The sequence below is a fragment of the Neomonachus schauinslandi genome, chromosome 16 (assembly GCF_002201575.2).
Source record: "Neomonachus schauinslandi chromosome 16, ASM220157v2, whole genome shotgun sequence".
Taxonomy (NCBI): Eukaryota; Metazoa; Chordata; class Mammalia; order Carnivora; family Phocidae; genus Neomonachus; species Neomonachus schauinslandi.
In genome coordinates this window covers 5,090,137-5,107,727 of record NC_058418.1, presented here as the reverse complement: position 1 = coordinate 5,107,727, position 17,591 = coordinate 5,090,137, and the positions used below count along the sequence as shown (strand labels likewise).

The 17,591-nt window shown below is 41.7% G+C and overlaps 1 protein-coding gene across 1 annotated transcript; it reads left to right on the top strand.

The window, feature by feature from the left end:
• Positions 1 to 15,148: 15,148 nt before the first annotated feature.
• Positions 15,149 to 16,351, top strand: LOC110573002 (vomeronasal type-1 receptor 4-like). Its single transcript, XM_021681458.1, is given in 3 exon segments — positions 15,149 to 15,605; positions 15,608 to 15,930; positions 16,145 to 16,351. Coding segments are annotated over 3 exon segments (942 nt in total). The 5' UTR covers positions 15,149 to 15,193.
• The last annotated feature ends 1,240 nt before the right edge of the window (positions 16,352 to 17,591 follow it).

Genomic DNA, 17,591 nt, shown 5'->3' with positions numbered 1-17,591 from the left:
CTCACATGCTCACATCGGGTGAGAAACCCTATGAATGCAGAGACTGTGGAAAATCCTTTGCTCAGAAATCGTACCTAATTACCTATCAGAGAACTCACCTTGGGGGAGAAACACCATGAATGGGACAAATGTAGGAAAACCTTTGCCCAGAAGTCATATCTCATCAGACATCACAGAATTCACCCAGGTAAGAAATACTGTTAGGATGGCCAGTAACACTGGTGGCAAAGAATTGCACAAGTGGAGCAATAAGGAAGACAGCATTTATTCACTCTCCAAGGGAGGAGAGGGGCCAGACATCTAGAAAAATGCTGGCCCTGAGTTTCTGTCAGGCTGGGGTTTTTAAGGTTGTGAGATGGTTGCAGCTGCACCCACGGGGGGTTTGGGGGGAAGTCGACTCTTGGCCAGGTACAGCAGGAGGTGGCAGGTTTTTCACAGGGCTCTGTCCAGGGCTCACCTAGGATGTAGGTTGGGGTTAGTCTAGAGAAGAATATGTTTTGTAGTTGAGGTCTACTTTCCGAGAATGTAGGGCACCATGACCTAGAAAAACAGAGTTAGGGCCAAATGCAGACACCTGTGAGTTTTGTCTGTAAACATGGCTGGGGTGGGGGGCTTTGAATAGATTCCTTTCAAACACTATGAATGCAGCAAATGTGGCAAACCTTCAGTGAGAAATCACACCTCATTAAACATCAGAGAATGCATACTGGAGAAAAACCTACAGATGCAGTGAATGTAGAAAAGCCTTCTCTTGTTCATGAGAAGTCATTAAACATCAGAGAATTCACACAGGAGAAAAAACTTATGGTTGCTGTGAATGTGGAAAAGCCTTCAAGAATACATAACACCTCATTTTCCATCAGAAAATTCAGGAGAAAAAACCCTATGACTGTAGTGAATGTGGAGAAGCCTTCAGTAAGAAATCAATCCTTGACCATCAGAGAACTCATGCAGGAGAGAAGTCCCTTGGATGCAGTGAATGTGGGAAAGCCTTTATCAGAAAGTCACAGCTCATTATATATCAGAGAAGTCATACAGGAGAAACCCTACGGATGCAATGAACGTGGAAAAGGCTTCTGCCATAAATTTAGCCTCATTACACATCAGAAAATTCATCTTGGGGGGATGTGATACAATGCAACACAAATGCAATGAATGTGAAAAAGCATTTTCCCAGAAGGCTCATTTCTGTATACATCAGAGATTTCACACAGGAGAGAAACCCTTTGAGTGCCAGAAATGTGGGAAAGTATTTGGTCTACAGGTGAACATCATTACTGATCAGAAAATTCACTTTGGGGACAAGCCTCTGAATTCAGTGACTCTGGAAATGTCTTTTCCAGCAAATGATTACTAAGGAATGCATTTTGGAATGAAAATGTGTAAATTTAATGAATTTAACTTCACTGAATTTCAGAGGCCTCAAACTGAGGAGAAACCTTATGAAGTGCTTTTATAATCTCATAAATTTAATTCATCTTGAAAAATGTATTTTCATCAAAAGCTTAGAAGGAAAATCCTGTTACAGATATGGCACATTGCTTTTGAAAAGATTATATAAAATATTCCACTACAATGGGTAGACATGTTCATAGAAGATCACAATGCTTTTAAAATGTTATAAATGTGTGAGTAGTCCCTCAGATGTGTGTGGTTTGCTTTCCTGGCTATATTATATAACTTGAGTTTTATGTATTTGGAAAATATATCTGGGAAAATAACAGAGTATGTAATATGTACATGAGACCCCAATAATTTTTCACAATACACCAAAATACAAACAACATTCAAAAGATAACGTGACATTACATAACCGTAAGTCAAAAGATACGTTTTATTTCCTGGTGTTTGCTGGTTTATTTAAGTTGGATTCAGATATGGCTCTCTTATTTCCTATGAATTTTCATTTGGACAGTGCAGTCTGTGTAGCTTGGGGCGCCTGGGTGGTTCAGCTGGTTAAACACCCGACTCTTGATTTTGGCTCGGGTCATGGTCTCAGGGTGGTGAGATCTAGTCGTGCACTGGGATCCGTGTTCAGCATGGAGTTGTCTTGGGATTCTCTCTCTCCCTCTCCCTCTGCCCTCCCTCTAGCCCTCTGTTCATGCATGTGTGTGCGTGCGTGCACGCACATGCGTGTGCACAGTAAATAAAATCTTTTTTAAAAATAAAAAAAAAAAGTTACATGTAGCTGGATGGAGGGGTCATACTGAAAGAGCTGAGGCCTGGATTAGTCTAAAGCTGCTTCTGGGACCTGCCTGTTGTCTTAAATATTTTATGCAGCACCCACTGGAAGATAAGACTGGGAGTGGCATACAGAATGGTGGATAAAAACACTACCACCATAAAAGACTCAGGTAACATGCCGCTTGGATTCAATCCTAGTTTTACCACTTAGTAACTGTGGCCCTGGGCAAGTTACATGTCTTCTCTGTGCCTCAGTTTTCTCATCTGTGTAATGAGATAAATTCCCTTATCTCACGGGCTCTTGTGAGGTTTAAATAACTTGATGTTTGCAAAGCGTTTAGAACTGTGCCTGGAGCATTGTGTAAGTGGTAGATTGAATTATCATTATCATCTTTTGTCCTAAGGTGGCTTATGGTGGTCCAAAGCAACTGTTTTGGAATCCATTCTTCTGAAACCAGGGGTAGTTCATGACGGTTAGCAAAATCAATTTGTTGGCTTAGCAGAGTGTCCACTTCCTCTCCAGAATTTTTTAACATATTTAAAAGAGTATGGGTAGACTGAATACCATCTCAATATTTAATGGTAAAATATTATCACACGCCCCCAAATGCATCCATTTTGTAAGCAGAAAGAGTTAGGGGTCCCCAGAAAAAGACCAGATACAGTTTTGGTTTGTTTGTTAGTTAGTTTGTTTGTTTTGACACTTAGAGAAGTTGTTTTAGGCTCCCAGCTATTTTCTGTAATCTTTGCCATACTTGCTTTAGCACACTTGTTGCAGAACTTCCTAGGAGTTGTCTGGATTACAAAGGAATGCAAAAAATTCAGTAGTTTATGATTTTAAGGGAAAACAAAGGTAGTGCATAAACTAAGTCTTTTGTCTAACCATATAAGAGAAAATCAGTGGTAAAAAAACTCCCAGTGCTGGGATGCCTGGGTGGCTCAATCTCAGGATTCTGGGATCAAGCCCCGAGTCTGTCTCCCTGCTCAGTGGGGATTCTGCTTCTCCCTCTCCCCCTGCCCTGCTCCTCCCCCTCTCATGCATGCTCTCACTCTCTGTCTCTCTCAAATAAATAAATAAAATTTAAAATAAATAAAATCTTTAAAAAAAAACAAACCTCCCAGTGTTGTTTCACAAGTAAGCTAGGCCCTGCACTCTTTATCTGAGATGTTGAGTCCAAGACTCCAGCCAGTTTATACTAGCTTTTGGAGCATGCACATAGCCCCTTCCCCTTGTCTGACATTTAGCTCTGCTTCATTATAATGTTAAAATCTCTGCCCGAGGAGGAGCACAAACCTCATTAACGTAACATACAATGTATGTATAAGCTGGTTTCCTTAGGATGCACGCATGACCTTATGCCCATCTCTATGTAGGATGACAAAACTCCCCTTTCTGAATATTCATCCTAACCCTAAATGAAAGAAATCCATTCCTCTATGCTTGTGGGGTCACATCTTTGGGAGTTATTCCTTGTGATCTCCTTACTTGCTGTAAATAAAGCTTCCTTTGTGACAATTCCACCTGGTATAGTTTCTATCTGTAACTCACCAAGGAGGTGATGCACTAGTTCAGTTACAACTGGAGATCTGGGGAATCAGTGCTTGGGGATTCTTTGGGGGGAGTTCACTGATGATGGGGGTTTCTGTGAGAGGGCATTAGTGGGAAGGTCTGTGAAAGGATGGGTTGGTGTTTTCCTTACACATTCAAAAAATATAAATCACCTCCATGCGCCAGGCAGAGCATGTTGCTCAACTGGAGAAGTGGTGATGCTCTGCTGATAGAACCAAGAGCCAGCTGCAGGTGGTTAGTTACAATCGCCTTTGCCCAAGTGAGACAACTTTGGACTCTGGTCCAGGAAGAAGGATGGTTTTACCAAAGCTGACACATTATTTTTTTTTTTTAAGATTATTTATTTTAGAGCGAGAGAGCGAGCACGGGGGAAGGGCAGACGGAGAGGGAGAGAGAGTCTTACGCAGACTGTGCACTGAGCGCGGAGCTGGACACAGGGCTTGATCTCACAACCCTGAGACCTGAGATCATGACCTGAGCGAAACCAAGAGTCCCACACTTAACCCACTGTGCAACCGAGGGGCCCCAAGCTGGCACATTTCTTAAAAGAGCCCCTCCAAGGGCAAGTCGCAGACAGGGCCCAGCCACGTTGTCTCACAGGCGTAGGTGAGAAGTCTGGGTCCCGGAGGTCCCCATGGGCTCTCCGTACCACTGCTGCGCCTGCGCATCAGGGGAGATGGTAGACGAGCTGTAGCAGGGCAGGCAGCCAAAGGTACCTGACGGGCTGGGAGATGCTGCGCTTGTCCTCAGGTCCCAGCAGAACCTGGGGAAGCCCTGTGGTGAGGCCCATGTCTTGAACTGGGAATTGGGTCTTGAGGAGGAGGCCTGGGCAGGCACAGTGACTATGGGCCCAGGGGATTCAGCTCTGAGGGCCCTGGGTGGTCTCTGATTCAGAGTTAGAGGTGGAACAGAGATAAACAATGTCCCCGGATTAGAGCATGGGTTCTTGGAAGTTTATGAGGGAGTCTCAATGAGTCTGGGGGACAGGGAGTGTGACGATAAAGGGAGAATTTCTGGTGTGAGAACAGGAGGACTGTTTGACAAATGCTAGGCCTGTACATTAAAAAGTGACATGTACTGTATGTACATTAAATGTAAATTTAACAAAGTTTTTACAAAGGCATACAGTACTAATCCATGCTATAGTGTGGAAGCACCTTGAAAACATTGTGCGAAGTTAGTCACAAAAGATGATATATTCTGTTTGTATGATTTATAGGAAATGTCCCAAGTGGGCAAATGTGTAGAAACAGAAAGTAGGTTTATGTTGCCCAGAGTTGGGAGGAATGAGGCTACTTTGGGTGATGGCTGAAGGCTATAACGTTTTATTTTGTTTGTTTTTTACTTTATTTTTTATAAGGTTTATTTTATGTGGTGATAAAAATATTTAAAAATTGGTTGTGTATTAATATTTGTACAGCTCTGTGATAAAATGATTGAAACCACTGGGCACTGTCGGTAGGTAAATTGTACGTGAATTGTACCACAATGCTGTTGCAGAGCTGTTACAAAAAGATAAGAAAGCTAGAGTGCCTAGTTTAAAATCTTACAAAGTAAACTTCAGGAAAAGTAGTAAATAGGAGGAGGGAGTTTACACTTTGATTAAAGGATCAACTTACCAGGAAGTCATAACAATCCTGAATGCATCTACCATCAGAGCTTTAAAATTTGTGAGGGCAGTGAAAAGAGAAATACGGAAACCCACAATTATGTTTGGAGATATCAACACTCGTTCATCAGTCCTTTATGGGGCAAGTGCACAGAAGATCAGCAAGGATATGGGAAACTTAAATTTTTTTTTAAGATTTTATTTATTTGAGAGAGAGTGAGAGAGTGCATGCACAAGTGTGGGGGAGGGGCAGAGAGAGAGGGAGAAGCAGGCTCCTGGCTGAGCAGGGAGCCGGGTGTGGAGCTCAATCCCAGGACCTCAGGATCGTGAGCCAAGGTGGAGGCAGACACTTAACTGACTGAGCCACCCAGGTGCCCCAGGGATATGGAAAACTTGAGAAATGCTATCAGTCACCGTGACCTAAATGGAACACTACTCCACAATACCAGATACACATTCTTTTCAAGCACACATGAAATATTCAACAAGATAGACCAAATTCTGAGACATAAAGCAAATCTAAACCAAGGAAAGAAATTACACAATCTCTGACCATAATGGAATGAAGCTAGACATCAGTAGCAAAAAGGTATTAGGAAATTCTCCTAAATAATCTAAACTCAGAAAACACACTTCTTAATAAACAGCCCAAGTGGAAGTCTCAAATCAGATGCTGCCTTGAACTGCTTTAATAAATATGGTGTATGTCCAAATTTGTGGGATGCAGCTAAAGCAGTGCTTACAGGGAAACAAAGCATTCTTCTATGGATTTTGTTTTCTATACCTTTGTTAAACTCCCTTATTAATTTTAAGAGTTTTTATTATTTTCAAAGAAACAATCTATTTTCTGTCAATCTTTTTTTTCCTGATTTTTTTTGGTAATTTTATTTCCTATAGAGCTGAGAAGCGTGCAGATCTCCAAAAAAGTGTGTGGTTAACTGAATTCAGAATTATATTTTATATTATATATTATATATCATCAATCTTATTTCCTTTTTTTTATGTTTTGTTAGTCCCCATACAGTACATGATTACTTTTTGATGTAGTGTTCCATGATTCATTGTTTGCGTATAACACCCAGTGCTCCATGCAATACGTGCCCTCCTTAATACCCATCACTGGGCTAGCCCATCCCCCATCCCCTCCCTAAAACCCTCAGTTTGTTTCTCGTCAATCTTATTTCAGTTTTGTTTAACAGATTGTGCAGGAACAGCCTCAGGCCACTCAGTGGTTGTCCCTATCCATTCAGTGGCCTGAGCAGTGGGAGCTGCACTCCAGTCTTCAGCATTGGGCTGAGCACTCCAGTCTTCAGTAGGGCTGCTGAAAAGGCACAGAGGCACCTGCCCACCTACAGAGCAAGTCTGGGACCACAGGTTGAGCAGCAGTGAACTCGGGAGACGGAGCAGTCCATTCACCCTGAAATTCTTCTTTGGTTAGTAGCTTTACTTTTAAATTCCATCAAGTTTTCTATGTAGATGACTTTGTCATTTGTGAGTGAAGTGAGTGTTACTTCTTTTCCAACTAGAGGCCTTTTATTTTTTTTCTTCCGTGATTGCACTGACTAGCACAACCAGAACAATGTTGAAAAGAAATGGAGAGGAATCCTTTTTTTTTTTTTAACTTTTTATTATAGTTATTTATTTATTTTCTTTTTTTGAATTGTTTAAAAGATTATGCATTTTTCTTGGTGTCATGAAATTGTTATTTTGATCCTAATATTAGGGCAGAGCATTCAGTATTTCATCATTAAATATGTTAGGTGTAGGTTTTCATCAGTCTTCTTTATGAGGTTGAGGAAGTTCCCTTCTATTCTTGGTTGGCTGAGAGTTTTTTTCAGAAATGGATGTTGGAGTTTGTCAAAAGCTTTTTGTGTATCTATTGAGATGATCATGAGACTTTCCATTTTTCTTTTTTAATATGATCAGTTGCGTGGATTGAGTTTTCAATATTCTGATCCTGCATTCCTAGGATAAAGTGGTTTTCATCAAAGATGTCTTATCTTTTAAAATACATTGTGGCATATTTTTCACTAACATTTGGTTAATGAAAGATCTAAGCTATAGATTTCTTGAAATGGCTTTGGTGTCAGTTAATGCTAGATTCATAGAGTAAGTCAGGAAATGTACCTTCCTCTTTAGATTTGGTAAGAGTTTGGTAGAATTGGTCTGAGTCTCAAATCCTTCTTCCCACCTGGTCAGGCAGTGAGATCTACATGCCCTGATTCAGCCAAGGATGTTCTGACAGGCTAGCTGAACAGATCTGAGCCCTCAGAGTCCCTGCCGGGGCCACCCACACATACCAAGTCAATCCTTCTCTGACCACTGTGCGCCAAGGCTGGTTTTCAGATCTCAGAGCTTGCTGCAAGAGCAAAGTCCAGCCTGGCACACACCTGACTTCACTTGGACACCCTGGGGAAACATGATCAGTTAAGAGGAATTGGGGATCATAATTTCTTTTTTTTTAAATTATGTTCAATTAGTCAACATATAATACATCATTAGTTTTTGATGTAGCGTTCGATTCATTAGTTGCGTATAACACCCAGTGCTCGTCACCACACGGGCCCTCCTTAATGCCCATCACCCTGTCACCCCATCCCCCAACCCCCCCTCTTCTGTAACCCTCAGTTTGTTTCTCAGAGTCCAGAGTCTTTCATGGTTTGTTTCCCTCTCTGATTTCTTCCCATTCAGTTTTCCCTCCCTTCCCCTGTGGTCCTCCGCACTATTCCTTATGTTCCACATATAAGTGAAACCATATGATGATTGTCTTTCTCTGCTTGACTTATTTCACCTAGCATAATCTCCTCCAGTTCCTTCCATGTTGATGCAAATGATAGGTATTCATCCTTTCTGATGGCTGAGTAATATTACGTTGTATATGTGAACCACATCTTTATCCATTCATCTGTTGGAAGGGCATCTCGGCTCTTTCCACAGTTTGGCTATTGTGGACATTGCTGCTATGAACATTGGGGTGCACGTGCCCCTTCTTTTCACTACATCTGTGTCTTTGGGGTAAATACCTAGTAGTGCAATTGCTGGGTAATAGGGTAGCTCTATTTTTAACTTTTTGAGGAACCTCCATACTGTTTTCCAGAGTGGCTGTACCAACTTGCATTCCCACCAACAGTGTAGGAGAGTTCCCCTTTCCTCACATCCTTGCCAACATTTGCTGTTTCCTGCCTTGATAATTTTTGCCATTCTAACTGGTGTAAGGTGGTATCTCAATGTGGTTTTGATTTGAATTTCCCTGATGGCTAATGATGTTGAACATTGTTTTCATGTGTCTGTTAGCCATTTGTATGTCTTCTTTGGTGAAGTGTCTGTTCATGTCTTCTGCCCATTTTTTGACTTGATTATTTTTTGGGTGTTGAGTTTGAGAAGCTGATATCTTGGATATCAGCCCTTTGTAGTGTTATGTGCAAATATCTTCTCCCATTCTGTGGGTTGCCTCTTTGTTTTGTTGACTGTTTCCTTTGCTGTGCAGAAGCTTTTTATCTTGATGAAGTCCCAAAAGTTCATTTTTGCTTTTGTTTCACTTGCCTTTGGAGATATATCTTGAAAGAAGTTGCTGTGGCCGATGTCGAAGAGGTTACTGCCTATGTTCTCCTCTAGGATTTTGATGGATTCCTGTCTCACATTGAGATCTTTCATCCATTTTGAGTTTATCTTTGTGTAGGGTGTTAGAGAATGGTCGAGTTTCATTCTTCTGCATGTGGCTGTCCAGTTTTCCCAGCACCATTTATTGAAGAGACTGTCTTTTTTCCATTGCATATTTTTTCCTGCTTTGTTGAAGATTATTTGACCGTAGAGTTGAGGGTCCATATCTGGGCTCTCTATTCAGTTCCATTGATCCATGTGTCTGCTTCTGTGTCAGCACCATGCTGTCTTGGTGATCACTGCTTTGTAATATAACCTGAAATTGGGCAAGGTGATGCCCCCAGCTTTGTTTTTGTTTTTCAACATTTCCTTGGTGATTCGGGGTCTTTTCTGATTCCATACAAATTTTGGGATTGTTTGTTCCAGCACTTTGAAAAATGTCATTGGAATTTTGATCGGGATGGCATTGAAGGTATAGATTGCTCTGGGCAGCATAGACATTTTAACAATGTTTATTCTTCCAATCCATGAGCATGGACTGTTTTTCCATCTTTTTGTGTCTTCCTCAATTTCTTTCATAAGTGTTCTGTAGTTTCTAGAGTACAGATCCTTTACCTCTTTGGTTAGGTTTATTCTGAGGTATCTTATGGTTTTGGTGCTATTGTAAATGGAATCGTTTCTCTAATTTCTCTTTCTACAGTTGCATTGTTAGTGTATAAGAAAGCAACAGATTTCTGTGCATTGATTTTGTATCCTGCCACATTACTGAATTGCTGTATGAGTTCTACTAATTTTGGGGTGGAGTCTTTTGGGTTTTCCAGATAAAGTATCATGTCATCTACGAAGAGAGAGATTGACTTCTTTGCCAGTTTGAATGCCTTTTATTTCTTTTTGTTGTCTGATTGCTGTTGCTAGAATTTCTAGTACTATGTTGAACAATAGTGGCAAGAGTGGGCATCCCTGTCATGTTCCTGATCTTAGTGGAAAAGCCCCATTGAGAATGATATTCGCTGTGGGCTTTTCATAGATGATTTTTATGAAATTGAGGAATGTTCCCTCAATCCCTACACTCTGGAGAGTTTTAAACAGGAAAGGATGCTGTATTTTGTCAAATGCTTTTTCTGCATCAATTGAGAGGATCATATGGTTCTTGTCTTTTCTTTTATTAATGTGGTCTATCACACTGATTGACTTGTGAATGTTGAACCACCCTTGCATCCCAGGAAGAAATCCTATCTGGTAGTGATGGATAATCCTTTTAATGTACTGTTGGATCCTATTGGCTAAGATCTTGTTGAGTATTTTGGCATCCATGTTCATCAGGGATATTGATCTGTAATTCTCCTTTTTGATGGGGTCTTTGCCTGGTTTTGGGATCATGGTAATGCTGGCCTCATAGAATGAGTTTGGAAGTTTTCCTTCTATTTCTATTTTTTGAAACAGCTTCAGTACAATAGGTATTATTTCTTCTTTAAATGCTTGGTAGAATTCCCCTGGGAATCCATTATACATTTGAATTATTGGACATTATATCAAAAGCTAATGATGTACTATACCTTGGCTAATTGAATTTAAATAAAAAAAGAGTTGAATGAAAAAAATTATTGATGTTAGTTTTCTGGGTAGGGTTGTAAGAGCTGTAATTTCCTCTGTAATTTTTTTGGAATAATTTAGAACATTCCAGTAGTAGTAGGAAAAAAATAAAAATATTTCCAAATTAAAAAAAGAAGAGTTGGATGTTGGCTATCCCACACATCAGGGGATGTGGAGACTTGGTCAGTTGCTTCCATGTGGATTTTCTCGGTGGTTCTGAATATGGGATCACTTCACCACCATGACTGTTCATTCTCACCATGGCTGCACACTTGCTAAATCATCCTTGCAAATGGCTGTACCATGTAATATCCCAGCATCGGCATGCCACATACCTTCACCTGTCATTCAATGCTCACTTTGCATGATGAACAATCTAATGGAAAATGTAAAGCAGAAAATGTAAACCTACAGGAAAGGTAAGCCTGCAGCATCCTCTTTGCCTAGATTCACCAAGCATTACGGATTTGTCACAAGTTTTTTTTCACCTGTTGATATGTTTTTGCTGTTCCATGTGAGAATAATTTGTCACCATCTTGGCACTTTGCCCTGAATATCTGAATATTTGTCTTCTTATGTCAAGGTCATTGTAGCACAATAAAACTGTCACAGATAAGTAAGCAACACGAGTGTTATGCCTTCCTTTCGCTGACTGTCCATATACAGATTTTCTGCAGTGCTACAATGATGTCATTTTTGTTCATTTTCAGAAATCATGGATCGAGTCATGTCAGGGATTTATTTTATTGTCTTCTTTCCTTATTTACTTTAATCTGGGTCAGTTACCACTCTTGTTTTCTCTTTGTCCTCAGTGGTAGTGACAGTTTTGAAGAATGCTGTCACTGTTTTGCAGAATGTCCCTCAGTGTGGGTTTCTCCAATTGTATCTGTCATCCTGAGACTCAGGCACCACATTGGAGCAGAACTTCCACACATAGATGTTGGTGGGACCTCCTGAGTGAATCAGCGCAGAGGCAAAGGTTATGAGGGAATGTCGGTGCACTAGATGTGTGGATGAGCTCTCCCTGGAAGGGAGAAGCAGGAGACGTGGTTTGATTGTCAGAGTGAGCTGGGGAGAGGGTGTATCCACAGACGTTCAGGCTCCTGGAGGAACCCAGTCAGCTCTCAGATGCAGGGGATCAGAAGCCTATTATTAGAGTGGAATATCCCAAAGAAGCTCTTTTAGGAAGATGCGCAGATGATTCCCAGGCTCATTACAATTTGAGAAATAGCGTGGAGCTAAATGGTCCTCGGTACTGGTTTCCCAGTTAGGATCACCTGGGGAGTTTCAGAAACACCGTCGCTCATGCTCTACTCACTCCCCCATTTTCATCTGTCAGCATGTGTGTCTCCAGGACACATTTCTAAGAGTGGAGCCAAAGCTCTGGCCCATGGGGACACAACAGGGGTCTCCTCTGCATGGGTTTTGTGGGAGGAATTGGTACAGGCCCATCCCTAGTGCTGTAGCAGGATTTGGGATGTTTCTAGAAGGGCAATGTCTCTGAAGACAGGGGAGGAGAAACTCATGTTATGACCTTCAGATCAGAGGTTTGTGTCTTTGAATCCCTCCTGTGGCAAAGGACATTGAAGGGCAGGCTTTTCTGCATTTCAGGGCCTTCTGCGTGTGGGGAGGCAGGTGACAAGGGAAGATGTATCTGTTTGCTGGGGTTGCCATAAGAAGGACCATGAACTGAGTGGCTGAAGCAAAGGAAATTTATTGTCTGGCAGTTCTGGTGGCCAATAGTCCAAGATCAAGGTGTCCTCAGTGCCATGTTCCCCTGAAGTTCATGGTGGAGCGTCTCTCCAGGCCACTCTCCTGGCTCTGTGTCCTTTGCTTGTGGCCAATCAAGTTGGTGTTCCTCCAGGCTTCCCCACAGGACCTGGTCATGTTGGATTAGGGGCCGCCCTACTCCATATGACCTCATCTTAACCAATTCCATCTGCAATGACCCTGTTTCCTAAGAAGGGCACATGCTGAGGTAGTGGGAGTTAAGACTTCAGCATATTAATTTTGATGGGACTCAATGCAACCCATAATAGAAGGGGTACATTGATGCCACAAAAAAGGGCATCTTTACAGATGTGTTTGTTCCAGATAATGAGAAAGAGGCCTGGAGAATTGGAGAGCAAAGGGAAAATGTCTTTCTCAGACAAATAGTGCGTTCCAGGTGAGACACTGTGTCCCTCCTTCCCCCAGAGAGGCCATGTGTTTATAACTTGGAAAACTTTACTTCTCTCTCTCAACCCTGTCACCCTGGCCCTTTCCCCTGGGCTCTTTGGATCCCTCATACCCACTCTCCTCTCCAGCGCTGTCTGTCCTGTGCCCGTGTTTCCTGCCCATGCTTCTAATTTCCCCCAGGCTCTGTGTCCTTTTCCCACACACTGGTAGTGTTTTGAGGGGTGCTAGCTAGAAACTTGTAGTTGTTCTTGGCAATTGGCAGCTGGGAAAAAAGTTTTCCAAAACATTCTCAGTTCCCAAGCCTATCAGTGCCAACGCTGTTTCAGGTGAGATGATAATTGCAGTTGGGAGGGGAGGGGAGCTCACAGAGTCATAAACACACATCTCAGGGCCCAGCTGCCCCTCTTGCACACATGCTGCCTTCTCTGACCATCCCTCGGAGCCCACCATGTGGGAAGCAGGAAGACGTTGGTGGGTTTTCTGTATATTTATATCTGACAGGTAGAATCTGTAAGGGAAGGAGTCGTATCAGGAGTCCAGGTAAGGGAACGTGTTGGACAAAGGGGGATTTCTGTGTATGAATCTGGCCCAGTGCCAAAGACAGGCATGAAGGTGGAATACATCCTGAGGCAGGACCTGAGCTAGTAAAGAGAGATGTGGGTGCTAGACCAACACCCATCCCTGATGGCTTCTAAAGCAATATGGCGTAATCCTCTCTGACAGTGACTGTTGTGTCTTCATCCAAGTGGTTGTGAAATCCGATTTTTCAAAGTTTTTATTTTAACTCTAGTTGGTTAACATACAGTGTTATAATAATTTCAGGTGTGCACTTTCTCCAAAGAAATCTGATTTTTAATGTGCTTAAGGACTGTAGTTCTGAAGTCAGTCTGCTGTTCAGCCTACGTTACAGGAACCATAGATAAAATTGTCAGGTTCTAAGGTACACTCAGAACATCTCCATGCTTGTAATAATGAGTTGGATGAATCTGTAGTAATGACCTGATTGCATGTAGAAACAGTGTGTGTGATCGTAGCAGTGTTTTTTGTAACTCTGGATCTATGATGCTCTTAGTAGATTAAATAATTGTGTCTCAATCAGCTATGGAGAGACTTTTTCCAGTAAAGTTAGGGAAACAGCATTTAAGAAAAATATAACTGAAGTTTCAGAGAAGATTTTTAACCTCAGACGTATCTTGTGATATTTCTGCTGCTTTTAAATATTATAATGCCAATCTAAAAAGTTATACCAATTACGCAGTGTACAAGGTTTTTTGCCTTAATATCCACTTTGCATGTGTCTTGTATTTTAATCTTTCACAAAGCTTGCTTTACTGCTACCAATTTTATTCAACTCAGGTATTAATAAATTGATATATACATGATCTGAAGATTGTAGTAATTTTCTTTCTAGTGTACACAATGTAATCAGATACCATTGCTTCCTGTCCAGAGTTCCTGTGCCTTGTACATTTCTTCCTGGAATGAAAGCAAATGATTCTTTCTGTTGTCATCCTAAAATTGAGCCATTCTTGCATTCATTTAATCCAGCTTGTCCTGGGGCAGGTTCCTGCAGCTTTGTAGTACTGTAATCAATGCATCTACAGTTTATTGCTATCTCTAAAGCTTTATTCAAGTTCATATTTGGCTATAGAAACAGTCTTCATAAATAAGTGAAAACTTGTCATTAGCAAAAATTTAAAATAAAATACCACCAATCTAAATTGAAGTGACAAGGTGCAAACATAAAACTAAATTGAAATCTGGTTTATTGAAAGCACACAGCTGACTGTGTGCTTTTTTGTGTGTATTACGGATTTTTGTATATTATAGATTCAGTGCACTAACTTTGTTACCAGCCTGGCCGGGTTCCAATCCCCACGCTGACCCTAATTAGTGAATGAATTCAGACAAAGCACTTTGCCTCTCTGTGCCTGTGTTGCCCTCATCTTTATGAGGAGTGCATTAGTTTGTGCCTCATGAATTTGTGAGAAATAAGAAGTTACGGCATGTGTGATCATTGTACCAGCGAGTCACACATTGCAAGTATTCGGTAATGGTCGTGTATGCAACTCTTGGAAGGCCCTACATGACAGAAGAGCTTTAAGTATTATTTCCAAGTAGGAAGTATTTTTTTTAAAGATTTTATTTCTTTATTTGACACAGAGAGAGAGACAGCGAGAGAGGGAACACAAGCAGGGGGGGTGGGACAGGGAGAAGCAGGCTTCCCGCCGAGCAGGGAGCCCGATGCGGGGCTCGATCCCAGGATATTGGGATCATGACCCGAGCCGAAGGCAGTCGCTTAACCAACTGAGCCATGCAGGCGCCCCTCAAAGTAGGAAGTATTGCTAAGTGGAGAATATGGAATATCAGTTGACGTGATTCGTGTGGCCCACAACTGATATTCCCACGCAGGATCCTCTAGCCCAGAAGACAAATATCAGTCACTGAGAACCGACAGCATGGCCACCAGGGATCTCGCAGTAGGAGTGATCTTCTCAATACAGACTGTGGTTGGAATCCTGGGGAACTTCTCTCTTCTTTACCATTATCTTCTCCTTTATTTCACTGCGTGTAGGCCAAAGTCCACAGATTTGATTGTCAAAAATCTGACTGTAGCCAACATTTTGGTCCTGTTCTTTCTTGGAATACCCAATACAATGTCATCTTTTGGGTGGTATCACATCTTCAATGATTTTGGATGCATATTTTTTCCCTGTGTTCATGGGGTGGGCAGGGGAGTGTCCATTGGCACCACCTGCCTCCTGAGTGTCTTCCAGGCCTTCATCATCAGCCCTAGGAACTCCAGGTGGGCAGCGCTTAAAGAGAAAGCTCTCAAGTGCATTGTCCCTTCAACTGTCTTGTGCTGGGTCTTGCGATACTGGTAAATATCCTGTATCCCCTGTTTCTGACTAGCATTTTGAACAACAAAAACATCACAAAGAGAAAAAGTTTCAGATGCTGTTCTTCAGTTTGTCATGACAAAACCAGAGACTCATTGTATGCAGCATTGTTATCATTCCCTGATGTGTTATGTTTGGGGCTCATGATCTGGGCCAGCGGCTCCATGGTCTTCATCCTGTACAGGCACAGACAGAGGGTCCAACACGTTCTTAGGACCAACGTCTCCTCCCCATCATCGCCTGAGTCCACAGCCACCAAAACCATCCTTCTCCTGGTGAATACCTTTGTCTACTTTATTTATTTATTTATTTTTAAAGATTTTATTTATTTATTTGAGAGAGTGAGAATGAGAGAGAGCACATGAGAGGGGGGAGGGTCAGAGGGAGAAGCAGACTCCCCGCCGAGCAGGGAGCCCGGTGCGGGACTCGATCCAGGGACTCCAGGACCATGACCTGAGCCGAAGGCAGTCGCCCAACCAACTGAGCCACCCAGGCGCCCCCTTTGTCTACTTTAACACCCTCTCCTCTGCCTTTCGTATTATTTTGTCTGTTTTTGATAATCTCGACTGGTGTCTCTTGAGCATTCCTTCAGTAATCACTCTGTGTTTCCCAACTGTCAGCCCCTTTTTGCTCATGGGCTGCGACTGCAGTGTATTGATGCCGAGCTTTCTCTGGTTAAGGAATATAAAATCCCTTTGTCTTATGAGAAATATGTAAATTGAATGTATTTTCATAATGTTCATTTGCTAATTCACGCATCCTCCTCAGTGTCCCCAGTACAATTATGAGAGGTTTATCCCAGAATGGTAAACAGATCACATTGAACATCTTCAAAGTTAACAATAAAAAAAGTTAACAGTAAGTTATAATAGTAATTTTGATGAAATATTATATAATTATCTTGTAAATACTTATGGGATTGAAGTTTTGCTACTGATCAGTGGAGGAGTGCAGAAATTACGCAATTATAAACACCAAGTCCTGAAACAATCTGGATATTTGGAGAAATCTTTGAGTGTGTCATGTAAATTTGTCATAATAAATTTCCCAGAAGTGAAGTAGGCATAGAATTATAGGAAAAGGAGTATTAAAATGGATAAGAATGTGGCAGGTCATCACTGAAACTGAATAGCGCTGGAGGGAAAATTCGGTCAGTGAGTAAAGCTTTGGGGAGCCAGTTACAATTTTGTACATTTCATACTAGAGAAGTGGTAGTCACTCATGCGAAGTATGATGTTATGGGAGCTTGGGAGATGAGCATGTGTAAACATTTTCAGGTAAAAATGGACTGTTTAGACTGGATAGTGGAGAGCACAGAATTATGTTTTAGCTGATTCTTAAACAACATCAGGTGATTGTGATAATTTTATTTTTTTTATTTTTTATTTTTTAAAAGATTTTATTTATTTATTTGAGAGAGAGAGAGCACATGAGGGGGGGAGGGTCGGGAGGGTCAGAGGGAGAAGCAGACTCCCCGCCAAGCAGGGAGCCCGATGCGGGACTTGATCCAGGGACTCCAGGATCATGACCTGAGCTGAAGGCAGTCGCTTAACCAACTGAGCCACCCAGGCGCCCTGATTGTGATAGTTTCAAAAGCCATGAATTCCATGGAAGTGGCATCTGTAGAAGGCAGATCTTTCTCTCCTTTGTGGAGGTGATTTTGGCCTGTTGGCAAGAAAGAGGTTTGGAGGTGAACGCTTATGTCTCTGAAGTGATGAGATTAGTTTATGGTGGAGACTTCCACTGAATTTGGAGCCCTGAAGGGAGAACCATTTGAAAGGGAGAGACTTGAATCCATTCTGTTCATGTGGAGTTTGTGGCTCCTTGATTTTCAATTTCCCTCAATTTTAGGAGCGATTTTTATATAGCTTTCTCTGTATTTACATTTTGAAGTTTAGATAAAGTAATGAGAATTTAATAATTTGAAAAAAAGTAATTTGACCCAGTGGATATGTGG